Consider the following 23,228-nt stretch of genomic DNA (forward strand, 5'->3'; position numbering starts at 1 on the left):
ATTAAAAATCAAAATGGAAAATATAGTAATAGTAATAAATAAATAAAGGAATTGAATAAATTATTGGTAGAGAATTATATGGTAACATATTGTTAGTCTAAATTTAAGATACGACAAAAAAATAATGAGATAAATGAAAGGGCCCAAGCAACCTTTTAAAGTAGATTTATTAAAAAAAATTCCATTTTAATAGTATTGATGAAAATAATAATTATAATAATTATTATGTTGTGGAAATTGAAACACAGAAGAAAAAAATGATTTGCATAAAGAAAGGTGATCAGGAGTTTTAAAACCTAATTTAAAATAAAATTAATTAAATACCATTGGACAAATCAGCAATACAAATATCTTGAAGCAATAGGGGTTTGCGACGGTTTTTCTAACATTGTTTAGATATTTTGATACATTATTTAAATATATGGTTTGGTTGTTAATATATATTTGATGTGTTTTTATAAATCTAAGACATATTTTCATGGTATCTTAGAAAATGACTATTAGTCAAATACATGAATCTATTTTAATTTGATTATTCTGTCAGCATAATTGATATCAATACCGTTAAAAGATGATCATTCGAAAATTATAGTTTTCTCAAAAATACCCTTATTTTTATAAAGAATTAATAAAATTCATTAATGACATTTAAGTCTTTTGGTTTTGGCCCTACAAATACACCTAAATAGATATATTAATAATGGACCTATATATATTTAAAAGATATATTAACTTTAAATTTAATATAAGTATAAATATATTATGAACTGTAAATAAATTAAAAACATGAAAATATCATTTTGTTAAATATATGTATCAATATTCAAAATAGATCATTTGAATATTATATAGATTTTACAAACCAAATCATATATCATACACCATATATCATATACATATTTGAATATTATTTTTCCATGTATAATGTTATTTTATATATAATATTAATATGACAATTACGAGTGTTCAAGAATATTTTTAAAAATATATTAAAATCAATTTTTAAATCTAAAATAAATACACAAACCTATAATAGGTTATTAATAATGAAAATAAACTAATATTGTCATATCAATAAGTTTTTTTATTATCATTTTTTATATGGATAATATAATAAAATTTTATCAAATTCTAAGAAATCATTAATTTATGTAATATTAAAATATATATAAGTAATTTAATCAATTTTTTTTTAAAAAATACTATCAGATATTTTGTGTGTTTATCGGATCAATGGTATCAGATTGAAGGTTAATAGTGAGTTTTTGGGTTTTTACCGGGTTATTTTTAATTAACGATTTTTTCATTAAATCCGAACCGGATTATATACAATGTATCGGGTCTATAGGTTCAACTATGAATCTTGGTCTTAATGAAAACAAATCTTAAAACTCAAACATTATTATATAACAACTACCATATTTCAAAAAAATACCATATTCTGAAAAGAAAAGAAAAACAAATGATAAAAACCTAAAAACTCAATTGTTATGGTTCGAAACAAAAATAATGGTAGTTTATAAATCAGTTTTTGATCAATAAATGAAAAACAAAATCTGCGCTTTCTATGCGCGGATCAAAATCTAGTTTGCATTTAAAATGAAGTCTAATTATATGCATGATAATTATCATTAAATAGTTAAATAAGAGTTTTTTATGTTGACATTAATGACATTAACTTCCTCAGCTCGTCTCACATCAGTAACTTCCTCTTTCAGTCAATGATTTCTCTGGTGGTCTAGGTGAGTGGGACTTCTTATATGTGAGGTGAAGCAGCACAGCGTAAAGGAATTCATATTTCGTAGTCGCATAACTCTCGTCCAATGATCTTGATCATTCTGTCGCCCTTGACGATGTCTGAAGTATTAAGATATGAGAATCTTCATAGCTTAAGAATAGTCAATATTCTGTACATTAACTATTTCATATAAACCCTAGTCTCTCATCATGTATATAAGCTACTCTGTACCTTCTCTGTAAGATATAAGATTCACCATTTACATGGTATCAGAGCCACACGATCCCACACCTAATAATTTTGTTTTTCTCTCATTTTCATCTCTCACAAATCACCATGAGCTCTTCCGCTAACACCACTCCCACCTTTGTCACCGAAATCAACAACACAAACACTCAAAATCTCCTCACGCTCAATATGTCAAATGTCTCAAAGCTTACTGCCACAAATTACCTCATGTGGAGTCTTCAGATCCATGCTCTTCTGGATGGATATGACCTTGCGGGCTATGTTGATGGTTCCATTACGGTTCCTCCAGCCATAGTGACCATTAGGCCTGGGCAAAATAACCGGAACCGAAGAACCGAACCGGAACCGAACCGAAATACCCGAAACCGGAACCGGACCAATACCCTCAAATACCCGAACGGTTCCTATATTTTTATATCCGAAATAACCGAACCGAACCGGAACCGAACCGAGAACCGAACGGGTACCCGAATATATAAAAATATTAATTATATATACATATAACATCATTAAATATATATTTTAAATTTAAAATTCTATTAAAAGTATCTGAAAATAGTTGAGGATAACTAAATTATTATAAAGTATCCAAACTACCCGAAAGTATCCGGATAGTTTTATCCGAAATATCCAAAGTAATCCAAAATATCCAAATTTTTTATGTAAATCATCTTAATTATTTGATATTTTACCCTAAATAACCGATATTTTATCCAAATTATCCAAACTACCCGAACTATCCGAACCCGAACCGGATCCAAATGAGAACCGAACTTTTTCCGGATATTTTCCGGTTCTTACATTTACTATCCGAACCGAACCGAACCCGAAACTATCCGAACCGAACCGAACCGAAAATAGGTCAAGTACTAAATGGATCCTCTAGCCCCTATCCGAACTACCCGAAACCCGAAATACCCGAACCGAACCGAACCGATACCCGAAATGCCCAGGCCTAGTGACCATTGATGATCAGGTCTCTGTCAATCCGGCGCACACCCTCTGGAAACGTCAGGATAAGTTGATCTACAACGTCTTAATTGGTGCGATCTCTCCCCCGCTCCAGCCTCTTTTGTCTCCTGCCACAACCGCTTTGGAGGCTTGGACTACTCTCGCCTCGACGTATGCTAAACCTAGCCGTGGCCACATCAAACAGCTCAAGACACTACTCAAAAATTAGAGAAAAGAGAACAAAATGATTGATGTCTATCTACAAGGCATCACCACTTGTCTCGACCAGCTAGCTATCCTTGGCAAACCTGTTGATCATGAAGATCAGATTGATCTCATACTTGAAGGTCTGTCTGATGACTACAAGCAAGTCATTGATCAAGTTGAAAGCCGCGATGCTCCTCCCTCCATTACCGAACTTCATGAGAGACTTCTCAACTACGAAGCAAAGCTCCTCCTCACTGCTGATTCCGTAACAACTCCGGCGCCTGTGACGGTCAACCTCGCTCAAAACAGAGGCAACAACAACAACAATAACTACAAGAATCAGTACAAGCCAAACAATGGTCAAAGGACAAACCAGTCCTATCAACAACCATGGCACAATACTCAACAACAGAATCAGCGTTAAGATTCAAGGAGTCCACAACCGTACCTTAGGCGCTGTCAGATCTGTGGAGTTCAGGGCCACAGTGCCAAGCGTTGTGCACAGCTGCAGAGCTTTCAAGCCTCAACAGCACAACAGCAGCAAAGTCCCTTCATGCCCTGGAACCCGCGTGCCAACTACACGGCTGCTTCTCCATACAACACTGCGAATTGGCTGATGGACAGTGGCGCCACGCACCGCATCACCTCCGACCTCGCCAATATGTCACTCCATCAACCATACAATGGAGCAAATGGAGTCATGGTTGCAGATGGCTCTATTGTCCCAATCCAACAAACTGGTTCCACAACTCTCTCTATCCTCTCTCGTCCATTAGATTTACATAAAGTCTTATATGTTCCAAACATACACAAGAATCTCATCTCGGTTTATAGACTATGTAACACTAATGGCGTATCTCTGGAATTTTTCCCATCGGCTTTTCAGGTAAAGGATCTGACAATGGGGGTCCAGTTGCTCTCTGGCACAGCCAAGAATGAACTCTATGAGTGGCTTATACGTGTGCCTCAAGTAAATACGGCAGCTACAACTCCGAGCTCGACAGCAACAATTACATCTTGGCACTCTCGTCTGGGTCACCCATCTTCTTCTATCTTAAATTCAGTGATTTCAAACTTTTCTCTTCATGTTTCTTTACCCTCTCATAAACTTGTTTCCTGCAATGATTGCTACATTAATAAAAGCCATAAGCTCCATTTTTATCAATCTACAATTGTCTCTACACGACATTTTCACTATCTCTATTCTGATGTTTGGAGCTCTCCTATTTTATCATCAGATAATTCCAAATACTATCTAGTTGTTATTGATCATTTCACTAGATATTCATGGCTGTTTCCTCTAAGACAAAAATCACAAGTTAAAGAAACACTCATAGCCTTCATCAATCTAGTTGAGAATCACTTCCAGACGGGAGTGTGTACCTCTTACTCGGACAATGGTGGTGAATTTGTGGCATTGAAACAATACTTTCAGCCGAGAGGCATTTCACACTTTACATCTCCCCCTCACACCCCTGAGCACAATGGGATCTCTGAGCGCAAACACATGCATATCGTTGAAACATGAATGACTTTGATGTCTAAAGCTTCAGTTCCAACCACATTCTGACCATTTGCTTTCGCGGTCTCTGTCTATCTCATCAACCGAATGCCGACACCACTACTAGCCATGGAATCACCATTCTCAAAGCTCTTTGGAACCGTCCCTAACTACCAGAAACTTTTTTGGATGCTCTTGTTATCCATGGCTGAAACCTTACACGAGACATAAACTTCAGAACAAATCAGCAAGATGCGTCTTTTTTGGGTATTCAACCACACAAATTGCATACCTTTGCTATGACAATCTTAATGATCGCCTCTATGTCTTACACCATGTGACGTTTGATGAGAACACGTTTCCGTTTGCCTCTTCTCCATTATCGACTGATTCGACTGGAGACACCTTCGCTGCTACAGACAACGTCACTCCTTCACCGGTCGTCACTGTGCTGCCGACTCACCTCCCGTCGTCGGATCCTCACCGTCATCTCCAATCACCATCGTCAGTTCCCGTTTCGCCGGCAACCTCTCCGTTAACTCAGGTGTCTCCTCTAAACTCTGAATCTGCTTCTGTTTCTTCCTTCTCTGAACCCACTGTTCCAAATGAAAATGGGCCGCAACCCACGGCCCAGACAAACCCAAATACAGTAATACCAAACACTACCAACCCAACTCCTATCCTTGAGGCCCACATTAATTCACCTTCTCAACCCACAAACGTTCATCCCTCTCCCACAAACTCCGTTTCTTCTCAAACACAAACCCCACCACCACAACCACCACCAAATACTCACCCGATGTCTACTCGTGCCAAGCGTGGCATTATCAAACCAAACACAAAATATGCATATGCCTCTCACCTTACCTCTCACAAAGAACCCACAACCTTAAACCAAGCACTTAAAGATGAGAAATGGAGACTCGCAGCGACAGACAAGTTTAATGCTCAGATCAAAAACCACACTTGGGATTTGGTTCCACGTCCTCCACCTCATGTAACTATCGTCAGTTGTCGTTGGATCTTCACAACTAACTATAATCCCGACGGCACCGTTCGTCGCCCAAAAGGTCGTCTAGTTTCCAAAGGGTACAATCAATGCCCCGGTCTTGATTATGAGAAAACATTCAGCCATGTGATCAAGTCCGCAATGATACGCATTGTCCTTGGACTCGCTGTTAACTGCAACTGGTCGGTCCGTCAGTTAGATGTGAACAACGCTTTCTTGCAAGGAACGCTAACTAATGAAGTCTACATGTCTCAGACTTCGGGCTTCATTGATCCAGACAGACCAAACTATGTATGCCGTCTTCGCAAAGCAGTCTACGGTCTGATGCAGGCTCCCCGTGCGTGGTATGTAGAACTCCAAACATTCCTCATCTCCTCCGGCTTCACCAACTATGTTTCCGATACATCTCTGTTTATCCTCAAGCTTGGAAAGTCTACGGTCTGTGTCCTCGTTTATGTTGATGACATTCTAGTAACATGAAATGATCCTCATCTCATTCAACAAACACTACACGCATTTGCTTCACGATTCTCTGTTAAGGACCATGAAGAACTACACTACTTTCTTGGCATTGAAGCAACCAGGAGCCCGACTGGCCTTCATCTCTCCCAGCGTCGTTACATACTTGACTTACTACAAAAGACAAACATGGTTGGTGCTAAGCCTGTGTCTACACCGATGGCGACGTCACCTAAACTCACTCTACACTCGGGAACACGACTTCAGGATCCCACAGAGTATCGAAGTACAATAGGGAGTCTCCAATACCTTGCTTTTACTCGCCCTGATCTCTCCTTTGCCGTCAACAGGCTCTCACGATATATGCACGCTCATACCTCTGAACACTGGAATGCCGTGAAACGCACGCTACACTATTTGGCGGGAACATCAGATCAAGGGATCATGCTTCGACAAGGTAACTCTAAAGCTCTCCACGCGTTTTCGGATGCTGATTGGGCGGGAGATGCTGATGATTACATTTCCACAAATGGTTATCTTGTCTATCTTGGTCATCACCAGTCTCATGGTCCTCAAAGAAACAAAACACCATTTTTCGATCATCTACAGAGGCAGAGTATCGCTCTGTTGCCAATGCGTCCTCGGAACTCATCTGGATTGCGTCTCTGCTACACGAGCTGGGGATACCATTTGACAAACCTCCTACCATCTATTGTGACAATGTGGGCGCCACATATTTATGTGCTAATCCTGTTTTTCACTCAAGAATGAAGCATTTGGCATTGGACTATCATTTCATAAGGAAATAGGTGCAATCTGGAGCTCTTCGGGTTATTCATGTCTCCACCAAAGATCAGCTTGCGGACGTCTTGACAAAGCCACTCTCTCGACCTGCGTTCACAACTATGGCAAACAAGATTGGAGTGGTGTCACCCTCCCCCTTCCATTTTGAGGGGGCGTATTAAGGATCAATCATATAAATGATTAATATGAGAATCTTCATAGCTTAAGGATAGTCAATATTCTGTACATTAACTACTTTGTATAAACCCTAGTCTTTCATCATGTATATAAGCTACTTTGTACCTTCTCTGTAAGATATAAGATTCACCATTTACATGAAGCTCATGAAACCACTCAAGCCACCTTCTAGATCTCCATTTGATAATGCTTTAGACTCTTCCTTCCATTTACCAAAATCAGTGATGCGATAATCTGAGAATCTGTTCTTTTCTCAGCTCAAAACTATGCTTCCCCATCAAAATCTCTACTGACCACCATGTACTCTTCTGAACCAAGCAAACCACAGAACTCCTCAATGGTTGTTCGTGTCTTTATCACATTGTCATGAGCTCTTTCCTGCAAGATGTGTGTGACCACCTTCAGCTCTTAATATAACACTTTGATTAATGGGTACAGTCAACAGGGTGATCACGAGATGTCTTACCGGTTTTATGAAGATATGGTCTTCAAAGGTATTAAGCGCGATATTTTGACGTACAATGCGTTGATCTTGGGACTGTGCAAGCAAGCTAAGACGAAGAAAGCTGCACATTTTGTTAAGGAGCTGGACAAAGAGAATTTGGTGCCAAACTCGTCGACCTTCTCTGCGTTAATAATGGGACAGTGCGTGAGGAGAAGTGCAGACTGTGGGTTTTGAACTGTACAGAAGCATGATTAGGAGCGGTTGCCATCCGAACGAAGAAACATTCAATGTTTTGATCTCTGCCTTCTGTAAGAATGAGGATTTTGATGGAGCTGTTCAAGTGTTGAGAGAAATGGTGAGAAGATCAGTTCCTTTTGATTCAAGAACTGTTCATCAGGTCTGCAATGGATTAGAGCATCAAGGGAAATACCAACTTGCGAAAGAGTTGTTAAAGGAGTTAGAAGCAAAAAAGTTTCTTCAAGAACCTTTAGGTAACTGAAAAGTAGAATGTATGATTATTAGCCAAAAAAACTTATGTTTGTTCAATGGAATAAGAAGTTGATTACGTCTTTAAGAATGGATACAATCTCATAAATATTACAAGACACAGTGCAAGAGTGTATGTTATAACAACAAATGAATATCTCAAATGAATTTGAGGGAAAATTACACTCCAAGAATTTCCTGTTCTTTTTGACAGAACTAGAATATAAACAGGAAAAGAATTTACGGTTCCGGCAGTTAAGATTTGACTTGAGTCACGCAGGGAAAGACATTATCAACAGCAAGGAGATGTGATCACATAAGTAGAAGAGAGGCAAGAACCATTGCAAAAACAGAAAGGAGAAGAGATAGAGTGAGTTGGGTTTGTCCACTAGGTGCTGGTGCAGTGGTTGACGGGGTTCCAGGGGTTGGGGTTGGGGCTTTTGCTGTAACCGGAGGTAGTGGTGGCTCAGTGACATCAGCATCTGTGAAAACCGGGTTTGGAGCTTCAGCTGGAGGTATGGACCCCGGACTCACAACTTCTAAGAGGCCACCGGGTTGCACAGGGGCCATGTAAGATAGAGTTTCTTTGCTGGCCAAACATCGATTCCCTGCAGAAGATATAAACAAAGTTGGGCATTGATGTTCAACAATTTTTTGTTGCGAGACCTTTGGTAGGGACACTTACTTCTGTATCTTGCAGCTGTGAATGGGAACTCGGTGATGGTTCCATTTATACCAGGTCCAGTAACATACGAGTTAATCTCAACAGTTGCGTCAGAGAAGAAGTCAAATGGTTGCGATACAAACTCGTTCTGAAACAGCTCCACGTATACTGGGAGCTGAGACTTCTGCAGCCTCTCCACAACATTGGTTTGCCCAGTGACGAGCCCATCAACGACCGGAAAGACTGATGATTTGCCGATGACAACAGCGCTAGCGAACTTTTTTATGTCTTCAATAGCAGAGTCGAGAATATCACGGATGGTTTCTTCAACTTTGTACACAGTCTCGTACTGGCTCTGCTTCTTGAAGTCAACTAGAACCGAGCTGTTTGTTGACTGAATCATGACTTTTGTGGTTGTTCTATTGCTGTATCCAGTCTCTGTGAGTGCATCAAGAACCGCTTTGACCACGTCGAGCCCTTGCTTCTCTCTCAGGTATGCTGCATTCTGAGGGAGGCCAAAAAAGACATGGCCATGAGAAGATTGTCATGGTCCTATCGGTGAAATGTAAAGACATAAAGAGAAACACGAGAAAACTCACCTCAACACTGATCAAAACACCGGAGAGAGTGGTGGAGTTCTTTGCCAAGTTTAGGAACTCAGAAAGCGAAAGAAGCTTCCCAGAATTTCTCTCGTTTGGATTCCTAAACATATTGAATCGTCTGCTGTAGGGGTTTGAAATAGCAGCTGCACAAGACGTTTGGAGAATAGTTATTGTAACTTCTAGAGTAGCTCGGAGCAGAGACAAAAAAAATCCCAAACTAGTTACTATAAATAGTAAGAAGAAGATTGTACAAAACAAGAACAGCATATAACTGAAAATTAGTAGAGAGACATACGAGTCAAGGTCTGGATCTCAGGCCATGTGAGAGTAAAGGTGTAGATTCCATTAACTGAGCTAATCTCAGGAACACTTGTTGAACGGTTTCTCAAAGGAGATTGGGCGACCATTGTGGTGTTCCCGAGATCGATCGAACTTGAGCAAAAAGGTTTACCGTCGCTGGACATTTGGACCGAGCAGTCGATAACATCAGCACCATCATTGATTGCCTTCTCATATGCCAAGTTTGTGCATCCTGGATAGTCTCCACTCGCACCGTTTTTGGATATCACAAGAAAATCCACTGAAACATGAACCATTTAGTCAACTACTGAAAGTCATAACAAGAAACAAAGACAAGTTGTTACTCTCATACCTTGTTTTGTTGCGTTTCTGGCCACGTGGGAGAAGCATTCTGAGGAAAAATATGAAAAAGGATGTTTTGGTTTTGAGTATTTTCATCAATATAGTCAAAGGAAGAGTCTTTAGCTTACCAACTGATGCAGATGCAGTAATGGGAAAATCAGAGAGCACACCATCGACAGAGAAGTTGCCATTATCCATAAAAGACAGATACTCAGACACTGGATCGAAACTATAGTCGTGTGCAATATCAACATCATTTGCAAAGCCTGACGCAAACACTTCCAACCCTGCTTTGTGAGCATCTTGAACCAAGGAAGTGGAGGGAAGCAAGTACTGCTTGTCATCGAGTGGCAACACGTAAGACTTGGGAACAAGAATCCCTGAAGCAAAGGTCTTGACAAAAGTCAAGTTACTCAAGATAGAACCGTATGTTCTGTTTGTCGTCGGCTCGAACTGTTCTTTCTCGAGAAACCTGAAGACAAAGCTCGGTCCTTCACGCCCGAAACGTCCAGCGATCTTCCTGAAGAAGTTGACTTCAGGGGAAGAGATGAAGTCAACGATAACAGTTTTGGTAACTGATACCAGAAAATTGCTCATGCTCAGATTATGCTGGGCGTAGAAGGCGTCGTGCTGAACGTTAAGCCAAAAGCCTTGCGGTTTCATCTCCTTGTTTACAGTTTGAACGGTTGAGATCGTGTATCCATTACCATCGAACTTGTCTGAACGAGATAATATACCTCGGATCACTAACAAAACAAGAAGAAGACATTTGTGAGAAAGTTGCAAGAAACAAGTCACTAGTTTTTGTGGAGGAGGAAGAAGACTTACGAGAAAGATTAGTGAGAGCTCTCAAGGAGAAATCGATGGTGAACCAACCGGGAGTAGGGACTCCATTAACCGGGTAAGTGGATTGACCCTTTGGGTAAACAGATTCAACGTTTGAAGCATTGCTCATGGTTAGATCAGGGAAGCAAATCCCAGCCCCGTCTTTGGTGAGCTGAAGATCACACCATAGAACAGCATCTGCTACACTTGTCTGCATTGCGAAGTTGTAAGCATCTAGGCTCGAATCTGGGAACAGTCCAGAGAACCCTCCACGAGCAATCACGCGAGGTGAAAAGCCTACCAAAGCAAAAAAAAAAGGTGTGATTTTTATGAAACAATCGTTCCAAGTAAGAGAGAGCACTCACCAGAGAGCGTCTTCCATTGAGTTTTAGGTCTTTGAGCATCGATTTGAACAGCAAGCAGCTGAATCAGAACAAGGCCGCAGAGTAACAGCGAAGAAGCTCGTAACCCTCGCATTGTCAGGTTGCCTCGTCCGGAGATTCGTACTAACCTTTATTCTCTTCTCGCCGGCGGCTTCACCGGCTTCTTTCTACAGAGAGAGAGAGAGAGAGAGTCTTGTTTAGTTCTTCTAGCTGTTTCGTTGTGTGGGATTCTCGTTTATATGATCGTTTTATTAAATTAAATCAACGAAAAAGTCTGATGATTTGATTTATTCTTACAAGTTCACAAAAGTGTATCCATCATTGAAATTATTTTTCTAATAAAATAGTTGTAGCCTACCTCAATTACGCGTAATCACGTATTTGTTTTTTTTTGGGACAGTCAAGGAGCCGAGATTTTGGTTGGTCGGCTTAAGCTGATGTTGCTGAGGTCTTTGTTTCTCGGACTCTTTCAAGTTTCAACAGACCTTTACCAATATTCACGAAGCCATCCACGCCACCAATTACAAGCCATCCACGCCACCAATTACGACATCCGAATTAAAAAGTCATATTTTTGTAAAAAGTTTTGTTAGTATTTATAAACATGCAGATTTTTTTTAGATAAATAGTATTATTTATTGGGTAATATTAGTTAAAATAATGATTATTGGACTTTCCAATAATTTCTAAATTTATTAAAGTTAAATATATTATTAATAATTATTAGTAAATTTCTATTTTAAATAATAGTTAAAATTAAGTTAACCACAAAACAATTTTTCTATTTTCTTTTTTACTTCCTGCAATACTTTTTCCTTTATCTAAAATTTTCATTTGCCTTTGTCTTTTGATTATATAATTTAGTTACCATTCTGGTATCGATCACCACAAGTGAAAAAACTTTTTCGAAATTGAATCTGATAAAGAATTATTCGCAGTCTATCATATTACAAAAGAGGTTATATAAGCTGGCTATGTTATTAACTGAGATGGCTATGGTTGAAAGACTTGGCGATATGAATTTAATGAATGGTCTTACAGGAAAAAATGCAAGAAAATATGTATTTCATTAATAAGTGTCCTAAATAACCAGTTTCTTATAAATAGTTTATGGAATTTGGTTTTTATGAAGTTTTTATATTGTTTTATGATTTTGATAAATATTAATAAGGGCATATTTTTTAATTTGACTTGGGCCAATATAAAACATTAGATCGGCACTGCCAATATTAAATTACATTTTAATAAGTAAGTACTGTATTATTTACTCAAAATACGGAGAGAATGCTAAAATAGTAGTAAAGTTTAGTAGCATCCATGTTGTTTGCTAATTTGTATCCAATGTAAAAGGTGGTTGAATGGACCTTTAGTAATAGAACTACGCAAAGCTTTTATGTTAGTATGTGCTTATTTCTTGAATCTGCATTTAACTTATACTAATAACTTTTACAAAGATCATTCATGGTGTTGTAAAACATGATTTTTTTTTATACAATTAATTTTTGTTTGTAACACGCATTCATAAATTACAGCAAAACCACGTCATATTCCCACGGACACTAGGAAAATGGGAACAGACGAGAACTTGACTGTAGTATACAAACAATGTTTATTGAGTATTATAATAAATGTTTGTATAAGTCTGGGACATTTTGGTTTTGCTGTACCAACCTATAAACTAGCATGTGTATCATCACTAATCATTTTATTTTATTCTTTCTTTTATTATTATTATGGACTTTTCTTTGTTGTACACATTTATTACTCTTGAGTACTTGTAAGCTGTAAAGGTCATTAGTATGGCCACCTATTCACTGATACGAAGAATTGTACCTTTCATGCATTGTCATTCATGTGATTTTGTACACACAGGTTGGCAGTTAAACGTTGGAAATTTTCAAAAACAGATTATCTAAACAGTATAAGATAAATTTTTTTTTGACTAAACAATGGTTAAACCCGGGTCTATCAAAGACACATACTTAACCCACGGATAGATCATCTCCCAGATATTCAAATGTACCGTAAACATGGGTTCATATCCGCGTGGCCACATGTGGAGCTAATAATTTCGTACTAGAAGGGAATCGATCCCTGGCTTGGACCAACAGGACAACTCCTCCTTTATTGGAAACCACTAGGCCACCACGACGTGGTTTATAAGATAAATTTTACATCCCAAGTTTCAAAAGGTAAGAAAATTGAACTAGTGAAATATATATTGGTTGTAGGTGTTCTAAAAGTTCAACTCCAGCTATTTACAACTTAAATATTTGTCAGTTTTTTTTCAAAAGAAAGTATTTATCAGTTTAATTATATTGAGTCTGTATACATTATATAATTTCCATAAGGAAACTAATCTGCTAATTTTCTTTTGAGATATACTATAAATTTTCTATGCTTGCATTGTATTTATATTACCATATTACTAGTATCTCACAAATCATGATTCACATATCATTATTTACATTAAAATAAATCATAATTATAGTCAAACTATTCCTTTGAGTGATAAAATTAAAGTAAATATTTTTCAGAGTTTTCAGTTTATCAAAAAAAATCTTGTTTTATATTTTATTCAAAAATTGAAGTTTGAAACAAATCTCAGTTGGCTAGATCGTTTTTTACTTGTAATTCACATACTTATGTCAAACTATCGGTAAAAAAAAAGAGTATTCTACTTTTCTAGCAGTAAAATAACATATCCTTTATATATTAATTATCGAGCATTACAACATGTTTTCGTAGGCACATGTCATCAATAAGATGATTCTTAGAATTTTTAGGCAAATAAATTGGTGTATATAAATATATATTATATTTTTTATTAAACTAACTATCAAATTGATTAGCAGTGTACAAAAAAATTATTAATTGTTTCTTTAAATAAAAACTACGGAATTACCTAATATGATTAACATATATATGACAATTAATGATTATGAATAATACATATTTGATAACAATTTTTGTACTCTCTCACTTTTTTGTTTAATTTTATATTCTTAGAAAAAATTAAACAATCACTTTAAGCTTATATTAAAACAATTAGATATTTTTATATGTTCTATTTTGAATTTTTTTAAACAATTATAAATTACTAAAATGATAAAAGTCTCACATTGAAATTTTTTTGATTAATGGTTTAATTTTTTTTTGTTCAAGTAAGATACAAATGATCATAAATCAAATGAAAATGAAGTCTTATATATATATATATATTAATATCGTTTAAATTAAATTATATACTACATAAAATATAAAAATATGTTAATTTCAAAATTTTCATTGAAAAATTATTGAAATTTTAATATTTTAATTTTGAAATTTGTATTGAAAAATCTCACACAATTTTTCCATAGAGCTTCTGGCCTCTATTTACATGAAAATCTTTTTATGTCCGTGAGGATCTCACCAAAGCGCCTTGCACTTCTAATAGGCCATTAAATTGACGAGATGAAATATAACCAAGGTACATCTTTTTGATCAGAGGTTGAATCGATCATCAGAATAAATAATCAAACCCAAATATATTAAAAAAATTGTGATTAACGGTTTAAATTTTTGTTACAACAAATATACAAATGTTAATAAAATCATATGAGTAGAAAATATCAATAATAGTATGATTTATATTAAAATATCTATATATATATATATATGTCAATATCACTAAATTTTAATTATATATCATATAAAGTAAATAAAATGATTTTTTGATTTATTTACCAAAAATATGATTGTAAATAACAAAAAGTATTGGTTTTGATTTATGTGTTTACTCTAATGTATATACTTTTATGTATACATATTATTTTTTAAATATGTGGTTTCTAATATGTTATTTGATTTTAACAATCCCAGAAATACACTTTTTAAAATCGAAGTGATTTTTAATATTGGAAAAACTATATATATTATTTCATTCAGATTAAATAATGTAGTCTTGATTTTTATTCCTAAAAGCTTTTAATGAAATATCATGACAAGATTCCAATCATCTCCTTTTGAGTTTGTTCGAAAAATGAGATATTTGATCATTCGTCTAATGTTTGTTTCTCCCTAATATCATATCTAGCTATTATAATTGTAAGAATGATATATTTGAACTATTTATAATAAGTTTTCTGATTTTCATTTAATAAATCAAACAGTTTTTAGTTTATACATAGTTTACATATACTAGAATGGTAAAGTATTATATATTTTTTATGGATATACTTCTTAAGTAACTAAACCGTAGGTTAATAAAATAAGTAATTTATTTTGTTGTTCTAAGATTAGATATTTTTTAGACCGAACTGGTGAATATATACTAGACATATATTTATATTTCGAGTCTGCACTTATATTGTAAAATAGTTTGATATAGTAAATTTGAACACTAACCTGTTAATAGAGTTTGCCGGTGATTTTTTTTCAAAGATTTGATTTTTTTAGATATGTATTTGGAATGAAACTAATTTTTTATAGATGCTCATTTTTTTAAATTGACATTTATGTAATTCACCAAATTCACATAAGAAGTTAAAAAAGAAACAAAACTTATATCATTGAAACGGAAACGAGAACGAAAGTGGACTATTTTATAGAGGTAGAAAATGAAATCACTTATGGAGAGTCATAGTAAACAAATCGAGAGCAAACCTAACTCTCTTTCATTATTTTACAATCGATGTTGCATATCTAATTTTGGTGATTTGTGTCAGCCATAAAACTTAATTTATCTTGTGCATATAAAGTATTAAAAATAATGAAAACGAATTATAACACGTTAACTCTTTAATAACGATGATACATTTAATAAATTGATATTTGTATTCATTATTTTATTATTGATAAAGATTGTTATATTGTAAAATGTTAAAGTCATTTAATAAATAAATATTAGTATAAAAAATGTATTCCGCTCAGAGGCAGATTATCGTCTGGTCAAGGTAATAATTCGGTCGAAGTAAGGAAAGAAAATAATAATATACTATTATAATGCTGTAATTATTTATTTGGTTTACATCAAAACATCAAGAAGCTTTGGTCGGCGGCTCGGCGCGAGCCAAAATGAACCAAGTGGTGAATGAGTAATCAACAGCTAATGCGGGTCCCGTTAACGTGGCCGTCATGACTTATCTGTATTTACACACGTGGCGAATATCTATTGGTAGTTACTCATGAAATCAGCAAAGACGCGCAAACCTGTACGATGTACGTGGGGCTGATGTTTGCTGTATTAAACCACCACTTTTGAAAATGTAACACATCTTTTATTTGTTGTCGCAAATAAAATAAATTTCGAAGGAAAGTTTCTAACCAGTAGACCTGAGACTTATTATCCGAGATCCGGATTCGATTCGAGATCCGCTCCGGATCCGCTCTGAAAATAGGATATCCGGGGTGTCCGGATCCGAATCCGGATAGTAAAATCTTGGATCCGTGCAAACCGAATCCGGATCCGGATATCTTAATTTTTAGGTCCGGATATCCGGATCCGGATCCGTATTTTTAAAATACATTAAATTTTTAAGTTTATTAATATTAATATTTATACATGAATTAATCTTATAATATTATATTTTAGTTTTTATAATATTATAAACATATATAAATATATTTATAAATATTTAATTTATGTATTATATTAAAAAAATTAGTACTTTGGATCCGGATCCGAATCTGGATATCCGCGGATAATAAAATATTGAGACGGATATCTGGGGAAACCCGGATATCCGGAAACCACGAATCCGGATCCGGATATTAAATCCACGAATCCGGCACGAATCCGGCGGATCCGGATCCGGATACCATAAATTTCCCGGATATCTGGATCCGTCCCAGGGCTACTAACCAGGATGTTGATGTTGTTGTGTATACATTGGAATTTATCTTTTATCGGATTAAAATAGATATTTATTTACACCGTCAACCTGCAATACTTAATTATTTCAGGCTCATAAATTAAATAAAGCTCTCATGTGATGTTGACCTCAATCTTGTGCCTTACTATAATGGTCTAGGGGAAGGGGGAGGGGGGGGGGGGGGTTGTTTAATCGACGACCAACATGCTGTCTACAGACAGTATTACGAGAATTAATTTGTTTTTCCCTTCAAATGATTGGACCCGTTACATGGACTCTTAACGGAACACACATTTATTAGTATTTTGTGGTGTTTTTAAAACCGGACCAACTACGAACCAGAATTTTTTTTGGTCATAGGTCATTGTGATTCAACCGAGTCTGAACCGGATTCGATCGGGTTTACTTAGATTAAACTAAATTTAATGATATTTTATAAATAATATGCATTAAAAAAAAAAAAAAGATCATATCAAATAAAATGTTTAAATAGCCATAATATGTAGAAATTTTTAAAAATAACAATTAAAATCTAAAATCAATATGAAAAGCACATTTAAACTTTATTCCAGATCTTATCACTCTAAATCTTCATCACCTTTTAAAAAATTATATACGCATTAGGTAAAAGTTATATTTTGAAATACAAATTTCAGAAACGTAAATGTTTCAATTATTTAAAGTCTTCAAAACAAGTCATCATGAAATAAAAATTTAAACAAAATGAGAAGTAGACAAAAATAATATCTTGACTTGAATATTAAATTTTGTGAATCTTGTAATTTATTAGTTGTAGAGACGACAAACGAAAAAGACGAGACATGATATTTTATTAATCTTTGATAATTCTTATTTTTACTTTAAAAATAAGAAAAATTAATTGTTTCATTAAAAAAATTTTGACTTATATACGAACTGGGGTTTGCTGGTTCATTGGGTCGCCGGTTCCCGGGTTTTGACGGTTCGGTAGGGGTTTTTAACTGGTTCGATCTTAGTTGGGTTTTAGCATTAACCCAACCCGGATTATTTTCGGTTCATGGTTCAACCTGGTCCAACCGTCGGTTCGGTCCGGGTTTAAAATACTGTACTATTTTGTAAAAATAAACAGATATTTTGTTATGACGATAAGAATATCAGTAACAAACTACACAATAAATTAGAATAGTTGTTTAATTTTACGAAATTTTATTTTTCCAAACAAAAATCCTAATATACAACTGGTTTTGACCTTGAACTGTCACACTTTGCGAATATGTTTGAGCATGGAGCTTCAGATCCGTACACTACGTACTACTCCTCGAGTAACCCAAGTTAATCCAAGAACGCCTCTCTTTGTTACTAGAATGCCGATCAAGATATCAACCTGTTGATCATTCCAATAACTTTTGAAGTTTCAGAGCGAAAAATGACACGCTTCAGTTCAAGGCTGATCATGTTCTCGTATTAAACCTATTTGGCTGCGTTTAGCCTAAGCCTCATCAAAATTGTCAATGAAAGTGAACGTGCTTATCAGCTTATGCTGTGAGATAAAACATGCACATTGTGATCTAGTAGGACTCAAACAACCTCTCCCAAACTCTTTTTCTTTGACCATGATGACTGATGATGAGACCCCAATGTTACATTTATTGTTTTAACCCAATGCATCAGAGACTCTCATATCTAAATTTCCATTACAATTATCTTTCACTTACCTTTGTACCTTTGTATCTTTTCTTATTGTCAAACTTTAAAGAAGCTAAGATATTTACTCTTTCTGTTAAAAGTGCTCAACATATCCTGTACTGTACTGACTCATGACTACTCTTCATTAGCTAGTACACATTAATACTTTGCTACTTTTAGATAATTAAATTATAAAAAAAACAAACAACAAATGACACACACTGGTCATTTAATTCATATTTTCTTATAACAATAGCGAACAAATCAGTTTCAAAATTATATACTTTGGAAGTTTGCTTCGAAACAAACACAAGTTGGGAAATAACCACCAAACAAAAAGACGTTAAAGAAACACCAAACGAATAAAAAAAACATCATAGACAAGTTGGCATGTGAATGCTTCCATGTGAATGATGTTAATCCTTTTATAGATATTTTGGTCATCATTTATAATACTCCCTCCGTTTCATATTAAATGTCGTTTTAGAGAATTTTTTTCGTTACAAAATAAGTGTCGTTTTCGATTTTCAATGCAAAATTTATTAATTTTATGCAAAAATTATTTTTCTATTGGTTGAAATATGGTTAGGTGTATAGGTAATAGTATTTTTTATAAAAAATATATAAAATTAATTGTTTCCTTAATCCGTGTGCCGAAACCTAAAACGACACTTACAATGAAACAGATGGAGTAATAGCTAGATACTATTACAGAGTGAGATTTGCCAACATGTTTACATATACATTTTGATCGTCAATATACTTGTTAAAAATCTTGATGATATAAAAATATTTAGATACTTGTTCCCATTAAATTACACTTATAAAATTAGATATCTTAATTAGTACTTTTTGTAATAAAGATCCCCGTAAAGAAAGTTTTTATACTAAATAATGCTGTTTGAAAACTTGTGACCATTGTATACCTATTAGGCTATTACCTCTCTGCACACAGCATCCTATTAGAGTAATGGGAACTAAGAGCAAGATTATCGGCACTAGCAAGATTATCGGCACTTCTTAGCCACAAGTCCTACGAATAAGAGGTCGAAATTTAAATGAAAAAAACGGAAAACATTCGGGACGACGCTTAATTAAGAAGTTTTGGCTTGCATCCTTACGAGCCACGTGGCATGTTGCGCGCCGTTGATGATAAACTGGTAGGGAAAAATTGATGTGCGTCCGAGATTCACTTTATTCTTCTTGGGGCTTCTCTCTCGACGGCGATTCATTGGGCTTCTCAGTCGACGGGGCGTTCTCTCTCGACGGGGCTTCGCGGCTTCTCTCTCGACGGCGATTCGACGGGGCGTTCTCTCTCGACGGTCGTTCTCTCTCGACGGGCCGTTCTCTCTTGACGGGGCTTCTCTCTCGGCGGCGATTCATTTGTCGTTCTTTCTCGACGGGGTCTTCGTTTATTTCGATCACCGAACTGTCGTCTCATCCAAACTGATCGCCGATTCGAAGTAGGTATGTGTTCCTCCCTTCGTATTTTAGATTTGTAGATTTAGGGTTTTCAAAATCGTGTTTCGTATTTGTCTCATTTGAAAGAATCTTGTGCCGTGTGTGATTGTATTCTTGTGGTGTCCGTATAATAGATTGTAAAAGTTGTGTGGTTATGAAACTGAATTTGTGGTTAAGTGTTTGCTCTGTGTGGTAATGAAACTGTTGTCAGTTTGAATTCGTGGTAAAGTTTGTAAGTGTTTGCTCTGTGTGCATATAAACAAGTGATGCGTTATAATGAAACTGAATTCGACTTGACATTTGTTAAAGTTGTTAAGTGTTTGCTCTGTCTGCGGATTTGTTGTTAATTGTCTGCAAAATAATTACTTCTTTGCTGAAACTGATATGAGTTCTTTTGTTTGATCTGAGTATGTTAGTTGCTGAGGTTGGTTTGATTCTCTGTTTGTAATTCATGTTCAGTTGAGCTCCACAAGTTGTTAATAGTAGCTTGACTTAATGAATTGATAATTCTGATTGAATTGAACTTGTACGCATGAACTCTGATAGAAAACGTGTAGTCATGAAGTCTACTTGTACGAAATCTCCTTTAAATTGAATGCACCTGTAAAGGTTACTTGATAGTTATTTAGTTGTGTAAAATGCAATAAGTTGTGATTAGACAATGGTAGTTTGTGGTTAGGTAATTATGATAGTAACTTATTACAGTTTCACCTATTAAACTCCAACCATCTTCAAGCTATCCTATAATCTCATCTTTTTTCTCTCTTGTTCGGTAAAACCAGTAACCATTTCGGTTCCCAAATCTTCTATAATCCCTCCTCTCTTCTCATTGCTGTGGATTCAAGGCATCCATATAGCCAGTCCTCTAGTTATTTAGGTCTCCTTAACAGTCAACACGAAAGTGTTCTCCATGAGAACCTTTCGTATGAGAGTTTCCATTATGGAGCTTCTGAAATCCCTCCTTTCAGTTCACAACAAGCTGACGCCCCAACTCTACCTGAAGACACACCAGTGGACCGTAGGGAGAGAAGGAAGTGGACACCAGCTGATGACGAGGTTCTAATCAGTGTGTGGCTAAACACATCTAAGGATGCTGTTGTGGGTAATGATCAAAAGTCAGGGACGTTCTGGAAACGAGTTGGGGAATATGTTGCAGCAAGTACTGACGGTAGAGAGGGTGGTGAAAAGAGAGAGTTTCTCCATTGTAAACAGAGGTGGCACAAAATCAATGATCTCACTAACAAGTTCTGTGGTGCATTTGCGGCTGCGGAGAGACAAATTACCAGTGGTCAGAACGACAATGATGTTCTAAAGGTGGCTCATGACATCTTCTACTCTGACCACAAATCCAAATTTACACTTGAGCATGCGTGGTGTGTGTTGAGGTATGAACAAAAATGGCTTAACCTTAATATCCCTAAAGCTAATGCCAATTCGAAGAGAAGAATTGGTGAGACAGGTTCCCAAACTTCAACCACCAATGTTGGTGATCATGAGACAAGGCCTGAAGGTATCAAGGCTGCAAAAGCTAAAAGGAATAATGGTCAAGTGAAGTCTCTTGCTGAGTTTACGAGCATTTGGGAAATGAAAAAGGAGGATTTGGCGATGAAGGAGAAACTGTCAAAGCTGGCCATACTAGACACTCTCCTTGCCAAAAAAGAACCCCTCAGTGAGGCTGAAGAAGTTGTGAAGAACAAACTTCTCGCCCAGTATTTCTGAGAATTATCTCCTAACTATGTTTGTACTTTAGGTCCACTATGTCTTTAATTTATGTGTTAAGTGATTTGTATTATCTTCCTGGTTGCTTTGTATGTCTGTTTTATAAATGAATCAGTTATGTTATGAATGTGCTTCCTGATTACTTAAATAAATCTGTTTATCTCTATGTCTATAATGTCCTTTACAATAAATGAATGTCTATCTTTATAATTAAATTTCTAATATTTATTTTGTTAAAAATTTTCAGGCTAAGTTAAACATGGGACATGATTATTCCTATAGCCAGCCTTCTGATTCTGACGAGTTTGGAGGGGACACAGTAGACAGTGGCTACAGCGAAACTGAAGAGCTTATTCGACGGGATCAAGCTGAGCTAAGCTACAATAACCGTGAGGTTCAGTACCCTCCACAACCTGAGGTCGAGTTCGGCTTCCCGCAGACATGCTACTGTGGTGGGCAACCTCATCTAGCTACATCTTACAGTAGAACCGATCCAGGTAGAAGATACTATACATGTGATAATGTTGATGATGGCGAGTGCCATGTATGGAAATGGTGGGATGAGGCGGTTATGGAGGAGATGAGAGCCAGGGATATACACACACTTCAATTGGCTGAAAAGGTAGATTATCTAAACATTTTGAGTGACTATGAGACACACCTTAGCCATGTTAAGGATCTCTATAATGTTGCTGAGCAGAAGTTGGTTAGGCTATAGAAGATAGTGTTAGTGTTGGTTACTGTCTTACTGTCTTACTATCTGTACTTGTTACTGTCTTAGTTTGAATGAACTCTCTGTATGTTGCTGAGCAGAAGCTTGAATGAACTCTCTGTATTTTTTTTTTATATTGCTCTAATGACATTACTGATCAAGCTGAGCTGATCAAGGCTGTTGTAATGATTTCTCTGTCTCGTTTTCGTTAATGTTGTTGTAATGATGTTAATGATCATGTATAATGTGTAATGTTGTGACTTTGCTACATCTTCTCGCATGAGTTTGACAATGAAAAATTGTATACAAATGCTAGTGTCAATAAAATTGTATAAAAAAGCTCGTGAACTAACATTGCAAACAAATGCTCGTGAGTCAATAAAATACAAATGTACTGACAACAAAGAAAGCTAGCGTCACAAGATGTACTCACCTGTTTTTGATGACATTATTAACGGTAATGCGCCACAAGTAAACTTATATGTCAACGGAACGGAGTACCATTTGGGTTATTATCTCACAGATGGTATTTATCCAAAATGGGCGACTTTTGTTCAATCTATCAGACTGCCCCAAGGTGAAAAAAAATCATTATTTGCTAAAAACCAAGAAGTTGTTCGAAAAGATGTTGAACGTGCCTTTAAAGTCCTTCAAGTTAGATTTGCCGTTGTCAA

General features: G+C 35.9%; 2 protein-coding genes across 2 annotated transcripts; one reads left to right on the top strand and one right to left on the bottom strand.

Annotated features, from left to right (window-relative positions):
• Positions 1-8,086: 8,086 nt before the first annotated feature.
• Positions 8,087-11,457, bottom strand: LOC106428302 (glycerophosphodiester phosphodiesterase GDPDL3). Its single transcript, XM_048744271.1, has 8 exons — positions 11,125-11,457; positions 10,763-11,056; positions 10,063-10,680; positions 9,945-9,983; positions 9,588-9,872; positions 9,290-9,435; positions 8,712-9,195; positions 8,087-8,634 (listed from the first exon to the last, which is right to left on the bottom strand). Exons 1-8 carry the CDS (start codon positions 11,234-11,236, stop codon positions 8,339-8,341), a joined length of 2,274 nt encoding a protein of 757 aa, XP_048600228.1. The 5' UTR covers positions 11,237-11,457; the 3' UTR covers positions 8,087-8,338.
• A 4,584-nt stretch (positions 11,458-16,041) lies between these two features.
• On the top strand, positions 16,042-21,842 carry LOC125579833 (glutathione S-transferase T2-like). Its single transcript, XM_048743703.1, has 2 exons — positions 16,042-16,079; positions 20,906-21,842. Exons 1-2 carry the CDS (start codon positions 16,042-16,044, stop codon positions 21,840-21,842), a joined length of 975 nt encoding a protein of 324 aa, XP_048599660.1.
• Positions 21,843-23,228: the final 1,386 nt, after the last annotated feature.

The sequence above is a fragment of the Brassica napus genome, chromosome C1 (assembly GCF_020379485.1).
Source record: "Brassica napus cultivar Da-Ae chromosome C1, Da-Ae, whole genome shotgun sequence".
NCBI classification, from domain to species: domain Eukaryota; kingdom Viridiplantae; phylum Streptophyta; class Magnoliopsida; order Brassicales; family Brassicaceae; genus Brassica; species Brassica napus.